Source organism: Canis aureus, chromosome 8 (genome assembly GCF_053574225.1).
Source record: "Canis aureus isolate CA01 chromosome 8, VMU_Caureus_v.1.0, whole genome shotgun sequence".
NCBI lineage: Eukaryota > Metazoa > Chordata > Mammalia > Carnivora > Canidae > Canis > Canis aureus.
Genome location: NC_135618.1, coordinates 49,681,100 through 49,700,387, shown reverse-complemented (window position 1 = coordinate 49,700,387; position 19,288 = coordinate 49,681,100). Strand labels below are relative to the sequence as shown.

The 19,288-nt window shown below is 52.2% G+C and overlaps 1 protein-coding gene across 4 annotated transcripts in view; it reads left to right on the top strand.

Moving 5' to 3' along the window:
• The window catches only part of MYH11 (myosin heavy chain 11), a 114,907-nt gene that overhangs the window by 78,450 nt on the left and 17,169 nt on the right, over positions 1 to 19,288 (top strand). For all 4 annotated transcript variants that reach the window (XM_077906734.1, XM_077906733.1, XM_077906736.1 and 1 more), the window contains 14 exons: positions 1,062 to 1,235; positions 2,751 to 2,865; positions 5,330 to 5,523; positions 7,318 to 7,439; positions 7,565 to 7,634; positions 7,807 to 7,967; positions 9,357 to 9,465; positions 11,895 to 12,026; positions 12,126 to 12,332; positions 13,250 to 13,387; positions 14,360 to 14,483; positions 15,261 to 15,432; positions 17,021 to 17,233; positions 18,642 to 18,786. In XM_077906734.1, the coding sequence (XP_077762860.1) occupies positions 1,062 to 1,235; positions 2,751 to 2,865; positions 5,330 to 5,523; positions 7,318 to 7,439; positions 7,565 to 7,634; positions 7,807 to 7,967; positions 9,357 to 9,465; positions 11,895 to 12,026; positions 12,126 to 12,332; positions 13,250 to 13,387; positions 14,360 to 14,483; positions 15,261 to 15,432; positions 17,021 to 17,233; positions 18,642 to 18,786 (2,076 nt within the window). The remainder of the gene's footprint in view (positions 1 to 1,061; positions 1,236 to 2,750; positions 2,866 to 5,329; positions 5,524 to 7,317; positions 7,440 to 7,564; positions 7,635 to 7,806; positions 7,968 to 9,356; positions 9,466 to 11,894; positions 12,027 to 12,125; positions 12,333 to 13,249; positions 13,388 to 14,359; positions 14,484 to 15,260; positions 15,433 to 17,020; positions 17,234 to 18,641; positions 18,787 to 19,288) is intronic.

The following is a 19,288-nucleotide window of genomic DNA, read 5'->3' as shown; positions in this document are numbered from 1 at the left end:
GATCACACTTTCCCTTAGCCCACATTTCACTATCAAAGGTATTTTCTTTTTTTTTTATTTCTTCCTCCTTCCCTCCCTCCCCTCCTTTCCCCTCCCTCTCCCCCTTCCCCCATTCATTCATTCTCAAAGGCAAGGGCCTTTGTTTTGTTCACTGATGTATCCCTAATTCCTAGAAGCATGTCCATAGTAGGTGCACAATCAATAATTGTTCAATGACTGTGTACTGAGTGGGGTGCCTCTTTAGGGGCTAGGGAGGTAACCAGGAACCAGATGGACTGAGTCCCTGCCCTCTTGAAGGAGCAGATGATGAAACCAGACAAACAAATCAACTAAACCTCTGATAAGGCCTGTGTGGAGAATGATTTAGGGAGGCCTGCTTTGGACAGAGCAGTGGAAAAATATTTCTCAGGGTGCCCGGCTGGCTTAGTCAGAAGAGCATGTGACTTTTGATCTCAAGGTGGTGAGTTCAAGCCCCATGTGGGGTGTAGAGTTTACATTAAAGAGAGAGAGAGAGATAAAGAAAAAAGGAAAGAAAGAAGGAAATAAAGAAAGAAAGAAAGAAAGAAAGAAAGAAAGAAAGAAAGAAAGAAAGAAAGAAAGAAAGAAAGAAACTTCTCTGATCGGAGTCTAAAAAGTGAAGACCCTTCCAGCAGAGTGAATGACATGTGTGTAAATTATGGCCATATTCTTGGCACCTTGGTTTAGCCTGTCTAGGCCACAGAAAAGAGCTTATTCAAAGTAACCCTGAGGTGAATATTTATGTAAAGGAACAAATTCACGAGTGAAATCTTTGTTCAGTGTGTGCTGTCCACCAGGGGGCAGAAGCAAGCATGTTCTTTTGGTGCCTGCCCTTCCATCCCCAGTGGAGGTCCACTGGACACAGGGTAATTTGAGGTTAGATTTGTAGGAGTGGAAGGCATAAATCCATCTTTATACATAGGTAGAAAAGGTGATAGAGTCAGGGGGAGGCTGCCTATGGTGTGTTTCGGTGGCCAGCTCTCTCTGGCAAGCCCGAGGCTTGGGCACCCTAACTGTGATCCTGCCTTCCTTGTTTCCCACAGAACAACCCTCCAGGTGTGCTGGCCCTGCTGGACGAGGAGTGCTGGTTCCCCAAAGCCACAGACAAGTCCTTCGTGGAGAAGCTGTGCACAGAGCAGGGCAACCATCCCAAGTTTCAGAAGCCCAAGCAGCTCAAGGACAAAACGGAGTTCTCCATCATCCACTATGCTGGGAAGGTACCAGCCCCGGGTGCCAGGGCTCTCTCTGTCCCCAGGCAAGGCACTCAGAGTAGGAGTGGTTTGGGAATGGAAGAGTCCAAAGGTATCCGTGTAAAGCAAATCCAGCAAGTCCTGCGATATATGATCCATCTGAGTATCTATAAGGAAGATGTATATATATACTCTAACCTCTATAGCATTTCCCAACCAGGGTGGCCAGGAAGTTCTTTCTCGTATAGACTCTGAATCCTTCCTGCTACTACTATTTAAGCCCAACAGGAAGGGCCAACTGGGATGGGATGACCGATAAACACACTCTGGAGTCCAACAAAAATCTTCCTGACCACAGTCTTGAGCTTGCCACTGCCAGCCTGTACTCTCCAGGCAAATATGGAATGATTGTCTTCTTCCTTCTCCTTGTCCTCTTCCTCCTCCTCCCCCTTCTTCTTCTTGATAATGATGATCATAATGTGATGGCTGTAAATATATAGGAGCTTCCTCAATGGCTCCAGAGGGTCCTGGGTAATGTAGAAAAGACACAGCTTAGCTTGGCTTGCAGGATCCAACTACTTTATTGTCTCTCCAGTACCTCTACTGCCTCGTGCGAACAGGCAATGCCCTGCCTATACCAGGGGGATGGCAAACCATGGCCCCGTGTGCCTCATCTGACCCACAGCCTGCTTTTGTAAATAAGGTTCTATGGCGCACAGCCTCGTGCGTTTGTTTACATAATGTCTTTGGCTGCTTGTGACACTACATGAGAGAGATGTTGTGCCCTGCAAAGCTGAAAATATTTACTATCTGGGCTTTTTACCATAAAAGTTTGCCAACTCCTACCCTATACTCAAAGGAGTGTACATTCCCTTAAGCACACGGAATAACTCTATTTCTCTTTTCTGCCTTCCCAAGTGTTTTTTTTTTTTCCTGCGATCAGGCCTGGCTACCATGATAACAACCCATATCCCATAATAACCCTCCAGAGCTATTTTACAGGTTCCTTCCATTTCAGAGCCACAGTAATAAAATATAAGGTTTGTCCATGTTCAAGTCCGGAATCAAAAATGGTTTACTGGTCCTTTTTTCTGTATATCCATATATCAGGATCTCCAAGACGCAAAAATTACATTCTCATCAGAGATGAGAAAGGAGGTTCCTCAAACATAATGTAATTGTTGCGGAGGCTTCTCTGTGTGGGAGGGGATCCCTGGGGGTGGAGGGAGGGTTCTTGCCATCAGCAAAGCTCTCCATCCGTCGGAACTCACAGCAATCCTACTGGGCTATGCAGAGTGGAGGCTGTCAGAAGCTTACTAAGAGAAGTGAGAGTAGATAGTCAGTGAGGGGTGCTGTTAGCTGATGCCTCACCGTGCTTCTACTGGTCTCTGCATGGGTGTTCGTGGCTTCCCATTGTGATGGCTGCTGATGCCATTTCTTCTCTGACCTTGGAAGATCGGGAGGGAACCAGGAGGCCTTGGGTCCTGGCCTTAGTTTGTAATGGAGGCAGAAGCACCTGACCAGTGGGGTGATCCTTGGCAGGTGGACTACAATGCCAGCGCCTGGCTGACCAAGAACATGGACCCGCTGAATGACAACGTGACTTCCCTCCTCAACGCCTCCTCAGACAAGTTTGTGGCCGACCTGTGGAAGGACGGTAAGGCCCTCCTGGCTGGAACCGGAGGATTGGACACAAGGTCCTCCACCTCCTCCCAGCTGCCCGGGTTCCCACACCTGCTGCTATGAGGGGTGGGCCTATATGGGGGTGGGGGAGAGGGCCGCATGTGCAGGTGCTAGTAATGACTTGCTGGCACATTTAGCCACTTCCTGAGTGGTAACCCCTGACCCCTCAGCCCCACACCTGGATCCCAGAGAGAAAGTCCTAAATTAGGGCACAGGTGGTAACAGAGAAAACAGTGCACGAGGCATGGTGACTTCCTATCTGGAGTCAGAAAGATTTCATTTAATCATGACTCTGCCACATGCTAGCTGTGTCATCTTGGACAAGTCTCTTGATGTCATTAAACTTGAGTGCCCTCCTTAGTAAAACCAGAAGGTAATAATGGTCCCCAACCCTCCTAGGATTACTGTGAGGGTAGAATTAGACCAAGAGCTCAAGCTTGAGCATGCATCTGGATCTTCTGGGGGACTTGTCAAATCTCAGAAAATTGGGCTGTATCCCCAGAGGTTCCGATTTGGCAGGTCTGGGTGGGGCCTGAGATTCCGCATTTTTAACAAGTTCCTAGGTGCTGCTGAGGCTGCCCTGGGGACCATGCTTTGGTTCCCTCTGAGAAGAGATAATCCATGTGAAGTACTTAGCACTTGCCAGTCCCATAGTAAAGGCTCATTGTGTGCCTGCTGCCATGACGACTACTACAGGTGGTGGGGTTTTCTGCTCTTATTTCTGGACCTCAGTGCCTGCAACAGATTTCTATCCTGCACAGAGCCTGTGGGCCTTGGGCTTAGAGGTCTGGCCACCCTTGTTTTAAGCACAGTAGAAGATGCTGTAGGAAGGGTTCTGTTGTGCAGACATTTACTAAGTGCTCACAATGTGCCAGGCCCTGGGGTAATGGGGTCATGGCATCTCACCCTGGGATTCATGACCATTTCGGCAAGGCCCTTCCCTCCAGGAGCCCAGAGCCTTGCAGGAGACAGATATAAGCAAAGATATTATTACATGGACCCTAACTGAGTACAAGGAGGAGAAACAGAGCATCCTAATGCCAGTGGAATTGAACTGAACCCCCATCAGCCTACTGCATACAACTGTCATCTGTAGACTATTTCATCCAGCAATGATGGAAGGCACATTCCTCTCAAGCTCACGTGGAACTTCACCAGTTAGACCACATTCTAGGGCATAAAACACACCTTAATGAATCTAAAAGAATAAGCATACATTGTCTGTTCTTGGAACTCCATGGAATTAAACTAGAAATCAATAAGAGAAAGATAGTTGGAAAATCCCCAAATAGTGGAACTTAAACAACATACTTCTAAATAGCACGTGGGCCCAAGAAACTTCTCCCTTGGCCCTTGGCCCATGTGTTGTTTAGAAGTGTTTTGGTATGTAATTTAATTTTCTCAAGTGAAATTTTAAAATATTTTGAACTAAGTAAAAATGAAAACACAACTTACCAAAGTCTGTGGGGTGCAGCAAAAGCAGTGCCTTGAGGGAAATTCATAGCAATGCCAATGGTTTCAGCTTGGCATGTGCAGCGCCCACTGGAAGACTGTAAGAGTCTCTCATTCTCTTTTGAAAGAAAAAGAACCACTGTGGTTGTAATACCACCACCAATAACACCACCACCTGTTCTTTGTTGAGTCACCTAGTAATGTGCCAGATTCCTACCTGGGAGGGTTTGCTATACCTTCTGCCCAGAAAATTATTTCCCTGAATATCTACTTAATTACTCACTCAACTTATTGGGGAGATCACCCCCATTACTTTCTCTCTCCCCCTTTACCCTGCTTTATCTTTCTAACAACATCTCACCACTTGGAATATTATATACTTACATATGTAATCATTGTCAGTCCCTTCCCATTAGAGTATCCATAGGATATGAGCTGGGGTGTGTGTGTGTGTGGAGACACAGGGTCTCTATTTTGTTCATGTCTGTATCCATAGAGCCTGCTACATAGTAGGTTCTCCATAAATATTTGTTGGTAGATGAAGGACTAAAGGCAGGCAGGAGGGGTGTGCCTTATTTCCTTATGCCTGCCTGATGAAGTAGATGCTGTTGTTACCCCCTTTTTGTAGAAGGAGAAGCTGAGTGCCACAACATGGCACCAGGCCAAGGCAGTGGCAAGAGCAGGATTTATTCCCAGGTTTATGTGACAACATCAGAGAGAATTTGTTCTTTGTGTCACTCAGGGGCTTTCAGGATTTTCCAAATAGATAATACATGGAAAGTAATCCTTTGCATACCTCCCCTTACCTATTGCTAGTAGAAAGGTGTTGGTCAGCACAGTAAAGAATGGGGGGTGGTGCCCACCAAAAGGGAGCAGAGGACTTGGGGTCTCCACCCTCTGGGCTTGGTCCTCTGGTCTATGGTGGGGGTGGAGGGCCCCTGGGATGGCCAGAGGCTGACAGATACCAACATTAATGTGCCCCACAGTGGACCGCATTGTGGGCCTGGACCAGATGGCCAAGATGACAGAGAGCTCACTGCCCAGTGCCTCCAAGACCAAGAAGGGCATGTTCCGCACCGTGGGGCAGCTGTACAAAGAGCAGCTGGGGAAGCTGATGACCACGCTACGCAATACCACACCCAACTTTGTGCGCTGCATCATCCCCAACCACGAGAAGAGGGTGAGGCTGCCTGCCTGGGTCCTTGGGTGGTCAAAATATCCTCCCTGGGATATTGTCAGGGGGCTTTGGGAAAGGGAAAGGCAGACCAGAGTAGAGGGGCAGGAAGACAGCCTGACTCCATACCCCAAGGGCTCCATCTGACATGGGTGGCAGGTTGTCTGAATTGGGTACCTATTCCCCATCCTGGAGGCAAAGGGAAGCAAGGGGATAGAAGTGACCTTCAGCCTTGGAGTTTCTGTCCAGGGCATCAAATCACTCATTCATTCATGATTCCAGTCAATATTTACTGAGCTGCACCTGTGCCAGTTATGGAGGACACAGTGCTGGATAAATTGTAGTCTTTGCCTACAGGTTTCTTTTTTTTTAAGATTTTATTTATTTACTCATGAGAGACACACACACACACAGAGAGAGAGAGAGAGAGAGAGAGAGAGAGAGGCAGAGACACAGGCAGAGGGAGAAGCAGGCTCCATGCAGGGAGCCCGATGCGGGACTCGATCCCGGGTCTCCAGGATCACGCCCTGGGCCGAAGGCAGGGCTAAACCGCTGAGCCACTCGGGCTGCCCTGCCTGCAGGTTTCTTATGGTGATCTAGTACAGGGTGCTCACAGCTGGGGCAATCGTGTCCCCCCCCCCCCCAGGGACATCTGGCCATATCTGAACACTTTGTTGGCAGTCATAACTGGGAGGGAGCTGCTGTTCCCATCCAATATGCAGAAGCCAGGGATGCTACTAAATGCCCTATGGCACACAGGGCAGCCCTCAGAGTGGGAAAAGCAGTGACTAATCCAGCCCAAGACGTCAGTAGTGCTGATGTTATAGGAGACACAGTGGGAAAGAGACACACACAAGCTGATACGCACAATGTAATGTGGTAAATTATGAGAACACTGTGAAGCTGGGGCTCCCATTGCAGCTTCAGGGCTCAGAGAAAGCTGCCTTGGGAACAAGGAGGCATCAGCTTGATGACGTGGAAGGCAAAGTGGGGAAGGCATCCTAGGCAATGGGAGCGGTAGAAACTAAGATGTGAGCTGAGGAATGAAAAGTTGAGGCAGTGAAACCCTAGGTCATTTCATGTTGACGTGTAATGGTGTGCGGCAGGGATTGGGGGAAAGATGAGGTTGGATCACTTGGCAGGAGCGAGGTTATGGCATTGCTTGTGGGTTGACCAGAGGATGCCATTGGGGGCTTTTATAGCAGAGGTATGTCATAATCAGACTGATGTTATAGAAATAGAATGAGAGGGGCACCTGGGTGGCTCAGTGGTTGAGCATCTGCCTTAGGCTCAGGGCATGATCTCGGGGTCCTGGAATCGAGTCCCGCATCAGGCTCCCCGCAGAGAGCCTGCTTCTCCCTCTACCTGTGTCTCTGCCTCTCTCACTGTACCTTTCATGAATAAATAAATAAATATATATTTTTTTAAAAAAGAATGAGAGGTTGCAGGAGGAGGCAAGACAAGGGTGGGAAGCACGTAGGGGTTGGTGACGGTGTGTGGATGGCAGTGGAGAGTGTGGGTCCATTGGGAGATATCTGGGAGGGAGCTGCTGTAGAGCCAGTGAGGGAGAGGAAGTGAGGGAAGGAGAAGTGACAGGGAGGAAGCCCCAGTTTCTAGCCAGGTGATGCTGGTGCCACCAAGTACAAGAGAGGTGGTACCTGAATCCTCAGCTGAGACCTCACCCGGTGCCTCTGTCAACCGGGGTGGCCTGACAAGGTGGGTCACCCAGCCCTGAGGTTCAGGGCTTGCTGCTCCGTGAGTCCCGGTTGCACTGGTCCACAGGCCTCTCTGTCCTTGTAGTCGGGCAAGCTGGACGCCTTCCTGGTGCTGGAGCAGCTGCGGTGCAACGGGGTGTTGGAAGGCATTCGCATCTGCCGCCAGGGCTTCCCCAACAGGATCGTCTTCCAGGAGTTCCGCCAACGGTGAGCCCGCTGGGACCAGGCATTGGGAGGGACGCGTGGGGTGCAGGTGGTAAGCCAGCTCAGGTGGAGGGATGGAAGGACGCTGGAGAGGTGTTTGATCGGTGCCATCTGCTCTGTGTCTCCAGCTATGAGATCCTGGCTGCCAACGCCATTCCCAAGGGCTTCATGGACGGGAAGCAGGCCTGCATTCTCATGGTGAGCCCTGCCCCGGCCCCTCACCAGGGCTCCAACTGCAAACCCTCCTGCAAACCTTCCGGTCCCAGGGTGCACGGCCAGGAGCTTGCTGGGGCGGGACCTTCCTTAACCACACCTAATGCACACATGTCGCAGCTGAGAACAAGAACGCCTGTCCCCTTCCCTTCTGCAGATCAAAGCCCTAGAACTTGACCCCAACTTGTACAGAATCGGACAGAGCAAAATCTTCTTCCGAACGGGGGTCCTGGCCCACCTGGAAGAGGAACGGGACTTGAAGATCACAGATGTCATCATGGCTTTCCAGGCCATGTGTCGTGGCTACCTGGCCAGAAAGTAAGGACCCGGGTGCCGTGGCCTCCCTGCAAACAGCCCAGAAAAACACACTCCTTGGTGGGTGGGGGTGGGGGGCTCTCGGGGCTCATGTCCAGGTTCCCTGCTTCTAAGAGACCGGCGGCTTCAGGAAGCATCCTGATTGACCAGCAGCTCCTTCTTGCAGAGGCAGAAATGCTACCACTTTAGGGATGCGCGCTAGGTATAAGGGCAGGCCTGGAAGGGAATGAGACCCTGGGCATCACCCTGGCTCCCCGACTTCCTTGCTGGTGAACCTTGGGCAAGTTTGGCTTTCTCTCCAAGGCTCCTGTTCCTCCCCTGGAGGATGCGGATACTCATCCCTGCCCCCATGGGTTTCTTCATGAGGAGTCGGCAAAATGCTGCACAAAGAGGGTCAAGACAGGGCCTGGTTATCTTTTCACCAGTGTGAGAATATGATGAAGAATCAGAGGAAAGAGGATTTGGCCGTGTGCATATCCCCGTGTCCACAAGGGACTCATAAGGCAGGGTCTTGGAAGACTGGATGCCCCTTCTGGTTTGTGAGGCCTGGGGTCTGCAGGCGGGATGGGGTTCCTGGAGGGAAGTCACACCCCAAAGAGGACTGCAGGGGCTGGCCGAGTGGCTCTCCGTCCAGGCGTGTGTTGCCGTGAGGTCGAGACCACGCTCGCAGCTGCAGAGCCCTGATCATGATAAGCCCTTTCATTGCCAAGTGGGTCAAGACGGTCAAGGCCAGAACTGGGGAGCTCGGAGTCCAGGGACAGACCTAAGCGGTTAAATTTCATAGCAAAGTTCCCCAATGCACCCTCCCGCCGCTACTACCTGGAGCAGCCTCACTCCTCAAGTTCACCCTCGTTCCAAGGTGGCAGCCGAGGGGAGGAAGGAGGACCCGGCTCCCTCTGCAGTGGTTTTGCCAACCCGACGGCTCTTAAACACAACGGGCGTTGGTTCCAAGGCAGATCCGAGATTTCTAAAATACACTCGAGTGAAGAGTAGGTTTGTCAGACGCTCAGCTGTGGGGAAGACAAGGCACGGCTGGTGATGTGGAGGGTCCCCCTGGGAATGGCATAGCCTAGATGGATTTCCTGGGTGGTGCTGGGACCACGGCTCTGAGTCTGGGGCTTTTTGTGAGCTGGGGTTTTCTTTGCCCCCTGAGAAAGGCTGTGGCCTCCAGATTATTGAAGTTGGTCTGTGCCCAGACCACGTGCAGGTGCTGATGCTCAGAGCCTCCTGGGGGAGGGATCTGAGCTGGAGAGGATGCAGGGGATGTCCCCACGTGAGTCACAAAATCACATACTGTGGACAGGTGTGTCTTGCTTTCAGGATGCCGTGGATGACCCGGGGAGGCCGGTGTTGGGTCCCCTGGGCTTCTCACGCCCCTCCCCCCCTCCCCAGGGCCTTTGCCAAGCGGCAGCAACAGCTGACGGCCATGAAGGTGATCCAGAGAAACTGCGCGGCCTACCTCAAGCTGCGGAACTGGCAGTGGTGGAGGCTGTTCACCAAAGTGAGTGTTCGGGGCCCCACAGCCCTTGGGCCCCTCAGCCCGAGCCTGGTGCTGCAGATGCTCCAGATGTGGGGCTGCATCTGGTTGACAGCCTGTGTGCACTCGAGGGCTCCGACTCAACTGGAGCTGGCACCAGTTCTCCGGGCCTGAGAAGGGCCCCCTCCTTGTTCGGCATGTGGGTTAGAAATGACCGAGACTCGGATGCAGGGCATCTCCACCACCATGGGGATCCCTCGCGTTGCTCATTTATGGCCACGCTCACATCCCCGCCGTAGCCCCGGCACCGCTCCTCTGTTCTCCATTTCTGAGATTTTGCCATTTCGAGAACATTATAGAAGTGGAGTCATGCAGTATGTCATCCTGGCGACTGGCTCTTTTACAAAGCACCCTTCTCTGGAGATCCTTCTAGATTGGTGGGTGTATCCACCGTTTGTTCTCTGGGTGCAGCTTGTCCTTGCAGGGCCACTGGCTGTCACAGACATAGCTTCCTCTTTCGTGCCTTTGGGTGTGAAAATTGGCACAAACCTTTTTCATCAAGCAAATATTTATCCGGTGCCTGCTGTGTGCCAGGCACATGCCAGGTGCTGGGGATACAGCGATGAACAGCCATCGTGGGCTCTGGTTTATGAATATTCTAGACACGCTGGGGAGCAGACACTGAGTAAATAAACACAGAAACAAATACCTAACAGTAAAATAGGGTAAGTGCATAGAAGGAGCCGGAGTCTACACAACAGAGGCTTCTCTGGTGCCTGGTGAGGGCTGGAACTCAGGAGTTAGGAGTCAGCCCGGTCAAGAACAGGGAGCGGGGGCACCTGGCTGGCTCAGTGGCTGAGCATCTGCCTTTGGCTCAGGACGTGATCCTGGAGTCCCGGGATCGAGTCCTGAGTCGGGCTGTCTGCAGGGAGCCTGCTTCTCCCTCCTCCTGTGTCTCTGCTTCTCTCTCTGTGTCTCTTGTGAATAAATAAATAAAATCTTAAACAAAACAAAACAAAACAAAACAGGGAGGGGAAGCTGCTTTGGCAGGTTTCATCTTCATTGACCCGACTTTTGAAAAACTGTCCTAAGAAAGCCATCTGCTATAATGGAAATCAGGAATTTAGGGCATTTATCATGGTCTTATTTTTTTTTATAAATTTATTTTTTATTAGTGTTCAATTTTCCAACATATAGAATAACACCCAGTGCTCATCCCGTCAAGTGCCCCCCTCAGTGCCCGTCACCCAGTCACCCCCACCCCCCACCCACCTCCCCTTCCACCACCCCTAGTTCGTTCCCCAGAGTTAGGAGTCTCTCATGTTCTGTCTCCCTTTCTGATATTTCCCACTTATTTTTTCTCCTTTATCATGGTCTTATTAGCAGTAGCAAAACATCAGTGCCCAAGCCCCAACAGACTCATCCATCCGTGGGAGACTTTTAAGCTCTTAAAAATGATGGCTATCGAAAAGCCCTCAGAAGAGTAGGTTTTGTTTTGTGTTGCTTGTTTTATTCATGAGACACACAGAGAGAGAGGCAGAGACACAGACAGAGGGAGAAGCAGGCTCCCTGCAGGGAGCCCGATGCGGGACTCGATCCCGGGGCTCCAGGATCGCGCCCTGAGCCAAAGGCAGATGCTCAACCACTGAGCCCCCCAGGCGACCCAGAAGAGTAGGTTTAGAAGGAACATACCTCCACATCATAAAGGCCTGCTATGAAAAACACACAGCTGACATCATCCTTATCGGGAGAAACCTATGAGCTTTCCCCCTAAGCCGGGAGCAAGGCGGGGAGGGAGGCCCTCTCTCACCACTTCCAGTCCGCGGAAATGGCAGCTATCCAAAAACAAAGTTGTGAAGCTGACAGGGCAGCATGGGGCAGTAGTTATCTTGTGGTTTTAACTAATGGGAGCGACATATTAAATTGGACAGCGTGATCTCGGCCGTATTTCTTAAGCATGTAGGAGAAAAGACTGGCGGGAAATGCCAACGATGCGTGTAATGACCTTGATGGGGGGTGTAGAACATGATGGATTTTTCTCTCCCTTTTCTCCTTGGAACACGCCAGTTCGTCAGCATAATTTCTCTCTCTGGGAAAAGGACAAAGTGGGAGAAGGAGAGACTTTTTTCCTTTACACTGTGCATCTTTTTTTCAGTTCTGATTTACAGTTTCTCAACCTCAGCACTCCTGGTATTTTGGGATGGATAATCCCTGGTTGTGGGGGCTGTCCCGTGCATTCTAGAGCATGCAGTGTCATCCCTGGCCTGGGCCCACTAGGTGTTGGTGGCATCCCCCTGCCCCTGTTGGGACAGCCCAAACCGTCCCCAGAAATTCCCAAGTGTCCCCTTGGTGTGGGATGGCCCCTAGTTGGGAACCACGGATCTAAGCTGCTAGGAGAGCTTATCTCTTCCTTGTGCCACGAAAGCAAGTGACGGCTGACCATGTGTACGCAGGTGAAGCCCCTGCTGCAGGTGACACGGCAAGAGGAGGAGATGCAGGCCAAGGAGGATGAGCTGCAAAAGACCAAGGAGCGGCAGCAGAAGGCAGAGAACGAGCTCAAGGAGCTGGAGCAGAAGCACACACAGGTAGCAGGCCGGAGCCTGGCGGGGGCCGGGCGGGGGGGCGGGGGGAGCACACGTGTCCCCGCGGGGCTCACAGGCTACCTCCCTGCTCCCCGCGTGCAGCTGGCTGAGGAGAAGAACCTGCTCCAGGAGCAGCTGCAGGCAGAGACGGAGCTGTACGCTGAGGCTGAGGAGATGCGGGTCCGCCTGGCGGCTAAGAAGCAGGAGCTGGAGGAGATCCTGCACGAGATGGAGGCCCGCCTGGAGGAGGAGGAAGACCGAGGCCAGCAGCTGCAGGCCGAGAAGAAGAAGATGGCCCAGCAGATGCTGGTAAGGCCCTGCAGGGGCTGCCCTCACTGGGCGCCGTGTCACTGGACCCCCGCTGCAGGCCTAGAGGTGCACGTGGTCCTGTATGCCCCCCCCCGGGGGGTGCAGTTTGGAGAGGACCGGCACAGCCTTGAACGCGGGTCCCCTGGGCAGCTCCCTTCTCCTGCCCTCCGTGTGCAAGCACCTTTTCTCCCCCTAGCAGCCCCGGCTGAGGGGCAGTGGCATTAGTTGGATGTCCTCGCAGGACCAAAAGGGCCCCAGAACTTAGCAGCTCGGAATAACAAAGCATGATGTCACACGGTCAGGAACCTCGGAGCAGTTCGGCCACTGGGAGGTTCTGGCCTGGAGTCTGTCACGGGGATGCAGTCGGGGTGCGACCCCAGGGCTGGAGGACCTGTGTCTGTATGGCCTGCTCCCATGGCTGCAGTCAAGATGCCTCAGTTTCTCCCTGGGGTGGGGCTGGGGGGCTTCTCCCTAGAGCTACACGGTGGCTGGTTGGCTTCCCCCAGGGTGGGGGGCGAATCACAAGAGGTAACAGGAAAGGAGGCCACAATGCCTCTCATAGCCTCATCTCGGAGGTTACACTCCATCGCTTCCTCCCGATCTTATTAGAAGCATGTCCTGGGTGCAGCCCGCACTGATGGGGAGAGAAATTAGCCTCTGCTTCTCGAAGGGAGGGGTACCAGAGAATTCACGGACACATTTTGAAACCACCACGGAATTGACTCTCCCCATTTGATGGATGGAGACACTGAGGCTCCATGAGGCCAGTGGTTTCCCAAACCTTTTATTTCTAGTGCAAAGGAGAACGCAGAGCACGGGGGCCCTGAGGCCCGGCCTCTGCGTGGGTCGGTCCCCAGCTCCAAGGGAGGAACCCCGTTGGGAGTGAGGCTTGTGATTCTTTTCTCTCCCCCACAAAGGACCTAGAAGAACAGCTAGAGGAGGAGGAAGCCGCGAGGCAGAAGCTACAGCTCGAGAAGGTCACGGCTGAGGCCAAGATCAAGAAACTGGAGGACGATATTCTGGTCATGGATGACCAGAACAATAAGCTGTCAAAAGTGAGTGGGGCCGTGTCTAGGTTAACATGGCAGGACCACGGGGTTAAGGGCTCCAGCCCAAACTGGGCAAGTCCTTGCGACACCTGGTGTGAGTAGGTCACCCTGGACGGTAGCCACCAGGTAGCCCCACTGGGTTCAGGCTCCCTGTAGTTCTCTGAGCTACAGGTCAGCCAGGCACCTTCTGTGAGCCAGGCCCTGTTTGGGGTGCAGGGCATGTGTGGTGAAGGTGGGCCCTGCCCTGGTGGGGCTCATACTCTAGGGAAGCAGGATAGATAATCCTACACCTACCCATTAATGACCATCACAATCAGGGTTCTGAAGATTGCATTCACCATACTATAAAAATAGATCATTAGGGGATGGAAGCGAGGTATTCAGGGAAGGCTTCCTGGAGGAGGTGACAATGATGAGGAAACCTGAAGAATGAAGAGTAGTTGGAAAGGGGGTGAAGAAGCAGCCCAGCAGATGGTTCTCTCTGTGCAAAGGCCCTGAGGCAGGGAAGAGCTAGCATGTGGCAGAGAGAGACGAGGGCACGGTTGCTTGGAACATCAAGTGTGAGGGGCAGAGGTCACATGAGATGGGACATAGTTGGTTTTTTTTTTTTTTAAGACTTTATTTATTTATTCATGAGAGACACACAGAGAGAGGCAGAGGCACAAGCAGAGGGAGAAGCAGGCTCCATGCAGGGAGCCCCATGCGGGACTCGATCCCGGGACTCCGGGATCCTGCCCTGGGCCAAAGGCAGATGCTCAACCACTGAGCCACCCAGGCGTCCCACATAGTTGGGTTTTAAGGAATAACCATCAAGGAACTCCTCTTTATCCTTTTGAAACTAGAGGTTGTATTTGGTGTTCATGCAGATTTTTCTTTCCAACTGTTTTTCTAGAAATGACTAAAAAATGCAATGTAGATCCTGGAGAAGAGGAAAAAGAAAAAAAAATCACCGATGTTTCTTTTTCTTTCCCCTAAAAGGAGCGAAAACTCCTCGAAGAGAGGATTAGTGACTTAACAACGAATCTTGCAGAGGAGGAAGAAAAGGCCAAGAATCTTACCAAGCTAAAAAATAAGCATGAATCTATGATTTCAGAACTGGAAGGTAAGCTGGCTACCCTGAGGAGGGTGTTAGACGGGTGTTTTAAAATGAGAGAGCAAATCTGAGCCTCTCCAGGCTCCTGCAGCCAACACACCTGTCATAACGGAGGTGCTTTTCATCGGCACTGGCTTTCTCCCACAAGATAGTGGTCTGGAAAAAAAAAAAAAGATAGTGGTCTGGGCTGCAACTGTTGCCTGTAGGGCTGTATGTGCATGTGTGTGTGTTCACATTTGTGTGTTTGTGTTCATTCATGTATGTTTTATGTGTGTGTTCATGTGTGTTCATGCATGTATGTGTTATTGTGTGTTCATGTCCATGCGTGTTTGCGCATGTACGTGTTGTGCTTATGTGTTCATGAGTGTGTGTTTATGCACGTATGTGCTATTGTGCTTGTGTTCATGAGTGTGTTTGAGTATGTGTGTTCATGTGTGTATGTGTTTGTGTTCGTGCGTGTATGTGTTATTGTGTTTGTGTTCATGCATGTATGTTATTGTGCGTGTGTTCATGTGCGTTCATGCATGCATGTTACTGTGTGTTCATGTGTGTTCGTGCATGTATGTGTTTGTGTTCATGTATGTGTTTGTGTTCATATGTGTTCGTGCATGTATGTGTTATTATGTGTTCGTGTGTGTGTTCATGCATGCGTGTGTTTGTGCGTGTGTTCATGAGTGTGTGTGTTCATGAGCGTGTGTGTATGTGAATTGCCGGAGCAGGAAGGCTTGTCCTCCGGGCGCCTTTCTGGTGGTCTCCACCTGCTGAGGGGCCCTGGCTTCGTCGCAGTGCGGCTGAAGAAGGAGGAGAAGAGCCGGCAGGAGCTGGAGAAGCTGAAGCGGAAGCTGGAAGGGGAGGCGAGTGACTTCCACGAGCAGATAGCTGACCTGCAGGCCCAGATCGCAGAGCTCAAGATGCAGCTGGCCAAGAAGGAGGAGGAGCTGCAGGCGGCCCTGGGCAGGTAGCCCGGCTGAACACGCTGTGTGTGTTCGTGTGTCCCGTGGGCTCCCGCCGGACCAGAGCAGGCCCCACCTTCCTCCTCCTCCTCCTCCAGGCAGGCCTCCGTCCTGCTGGGTGCCTCCCCTGTCTTGCTTGCGCCTCCAGAGCCGTGCCGGGGACTTTCTTCCCTTCCCCGCAAGCTCAGCTTCCCTCTGCGCCTCCCCTCCACCTCCTCCATACCTGCCTCTCCATGTCCAGGCCTTCCCTCGTCTACACTTGCGCACGGAGTCTGTTCCACTGGCCTCTCAAGCACCACCTGCCTGAGGCCGGGACGACCCTCCTGCCCCTCCTTCGGAGGGTCTTTTTTGTGAATGCCAGTCTCCCCTTTACTCTGCTGCTGGCTCTCCGCCCACCCCCGGGCTGCAGCGGTCCTCACACCCCACGGGCCCTTCGAAACCTGTCCCCGCACCACCCGGTTTGCCTTCCCCCCAGCTCCTGGCTGGGTTCACGCTAACGGGCTCGCACCGAGAATCCAGCAGCTACGGTGGTGACTTTCCTGTTCACTGTGTGCCAGGCTCTTCCCAGACAGTGTCTTCACACGCACCTGGCTAGGTACACTGCTGTGATCTCCATGTCACTGGGCAGGAAGTGGTGCGTGGGGCAAGGTGAGGGAACATGTGACCATCACACCGTGTTTCGGAGGCAGAGCTGGGGTCTCAGCCCCAGAACTTTCTGACCAATCCCCCTGCCGGCTCCTCCTCCAGTGTGTGCTGCAGGACGGCGCTAGGGTGACGGGCCAGAACCATCACCTGGGTTGTGAACCCACGTGGAAGACCTTGCTGGTCTGTGCAGGAAAGGCCAGCTTCCCGCCTGCACAGCCTGACCCTAACCCGACCATTTAGGTTCTCTCTTAGTTCTCCCCATTCCCAAACTCAGTACAACCCGGGTGCTCACCTCCCCCTTTCCTGAGGAATCTTGCCTCTGGGCCCTCTTTCATGCTGTTCCCTTTCCATCCATCACAGCAAAGCAAGAGGCCAGCTCCACCGTGCGTCAGGAGGGAGCTGTTTCCATGAGATTCCTAATGCACGCCAGGCCATTCAGACAATGCTTCTCATCCCCCACCTTGACCCCACAGTCACCGCGTCCCCCACACGGGGGGCCCTGGTTTTAATCTCTCTCCAAGCAACGCCTGGCCAAGTGCTTTGCATGGAACCTGGAGCAGGCTCCATGCCACTGTTTGAGCAAAAGGAAGAAAGTAAAACAAGTAGCTGCTGAGGAGAAACAACTGTCCAGTGTTCACAAAGTCTCTATTAAGCTCCTGGTGTGAACTGGGCACCTGGCTCATCTGGGATCATGCTTTGCATTCACACACATACACACACACACACACACACACACACACACACACACACAATCTATTTTTTGACATCACACAGGTCCCAATCTGCAAGCAGTCCCGGCCTAGCAAGAAGCGGTCCACTGTGTCTCGGGGACGTGGGTGGGACTTGTTTTGATGTCTGTGGAACATGAATAACTGGTCCCAGGAAGCAATTTTTGGCCGCGTTGTGAGGTCTCCGGGGGTCTTCACTCTGGTGATCTGTCCCCGGCAGGCTCGATGATGAAATTGCTCAGAAGAACAATGCTCTGAAGAAGATCCGGGAGCTGGAGGGTCACATCTCAGACCTCCAGGAGGACCTGGACTCAGAACGGGCTGCGAGAAACAAGGCCGAGAAGCAGAAGCGGGACCTGGGGGAGGAGCTGGAAGCGCTGAAGACGGAGCTAGAGGACACGCTGGACAGCACGGCCACCCAGCAGGAGCTCAGGTGGGAGGCCGGCCCACGGAGCCCAGCGGCTCCCCCTGCCCCACCACACAATGGGGTGGCCGGTGGAGAAGGGGCAACCCCCAGGCACATCCTGAACCCCTGGCTTGCTCAGGCCCTACAGTTACCCTCTTTAAGAGAGGCACAGTCCTGTCTCATCTTATTTTGCATCACGGTAGTAGGACCATTTCAAAGCTATAGAAACGTAGACACCAAAAGCATCATCCTTAGTCCCAACACGGCTGATGTGTGGGGTATTCCTTCCTATCCTTGTCGTGTGTGTGTCTATGTGTGTAAATAATTCTCCAGGTTCCAGTCTCCAAGAGTGTGTGTGGGAGTTTTGTGATAAATGTTGTAAAATAACATTGGTTGGATCCAACATTTGTTGGATTGTTGGAGGCTAACGGACACCAGCAGCAACAACAAAAAAGCACCCCAACGCAAACACACAACCCGTCCCCCAACAAAAACTGGTCACCTGCTAGATAATGCATGCTGAGCTTAGTGAAAGTAGGTCGCTGATTCATTCAACGCATATACAAATGTATTTTTTTAAGACTTTATTTATTCATGAGAGACACACAGAGAGAGGCAGAGACACAGGCAGAGGGAGAAGCAGGCTCCATGCAGGGAGCCCGATGTGGGACTCCATCCCAGGACCCTGGGATGATGCTCTGAGCCAAAGGCAGGTGCTCAACTACTGAGCCCCCCAGGTGTCCCTATACAAATGCATTTTGAGTGCATCTGGCATCAGGTGCGATGCTAATGCTGAGACTGATTACCTACACTTAGGGTTTTGTGTCACATCCCTTACCTGTGCTTAGAAGCCAGCATGATAGTCTGCTCCCTTCCCACCTGGCCCATGATCCAGGAAAGCCCAGTGCAGTGTTTAAACACCTGACCATGTGGGTTCAGATTCTGGCTCTGTCACGTGGTGGTTGTACCAACATGGGCAGACTGCCTACCCTTTCTTAGCCTTAGATTTCTCATCTGTAAAATTGGAAAAATTAATAGATGTGCCTCTGAGGGTTACCCTGAAGGTTATATGAGGTGATGTACATGAAGAACTTAAGTCAGAGCCTGGCACATAGTAGGTGCTCAATAAATAAGAGCTAATACAAAAAAAAAAAAAAAAGAGAGCTAATACTACTTTTTTTTTTTTTTTTTTTTTTTTTTTTTGCTGGTCTTAAGAGTTTCTGGGCGGTCACATGCTCCTCATTTTGCAGCTGAGGAGATGCCAGGTCCAGAGAGGTCAGGTGACTCAGCCGAGGTCACCCAGCCAGGGAGGGCTGGTGGTGGATGGAGACTTCAGTGCTGGGTCCTGGGAGAGCTCTTGTTCCTCTGCACAGTGCTGTCTGAGGGGAGCCCCATTCTCCCCTCAATGGCCATCCACTGTGTTCTTTCTGTCCAGGGCCAAGAGGGAGCAGGAGGTGACGGTGCTGAAGAAGGCCTTGGATGAGGAGACCCGGTCCCATGAGGCCCAGGTCCAGGAAATGAGGCAGAAGCACACACAGGCGGTGGAGGAACTCACCGAGCAGCTGGAGCAGTTCAAGAGGGTACGTCGTCATCTTTTTGGGGACCACACGCAAAACAGCGACGTGCACGCAGCTTCAAATAGCTACATATCAGGGTCTGTGTGACCCAGATAGATAAACAGCGGGGCACCTGGGTGGCTCAGTGGGTTAGGCGTCTACCTCCAGCTCAGGTCATGATCCCGGGGTCCTGGGATCGAGTCCCGCATCGGGCTCCCTGCTCAGTGGGGAGTCTGCTTCTCCCTCTCCCTCTGCCCCTCCTCCCTGCTCATGTTCTCTCTTGCGGGCTCTCTCTAACGTAAATACATTTTTAAAAAAGATTTTATTTGTTCATAAGAGACACACAGAGAGGCAGAGGGAGAAGCAGGCTCCATGTGGGGTGAACTTCCTAGCTTGCGATGTCCGGGTTGTATCCCTAAAGATCTGAATCACCTCCATCACCCTCGGTGCTATGGCTTCCCACATCCCTGCACTTTCTAGATATTCCCCCCGAAGCTAGACTAAATGGGGGTAGCAATACCTAAAA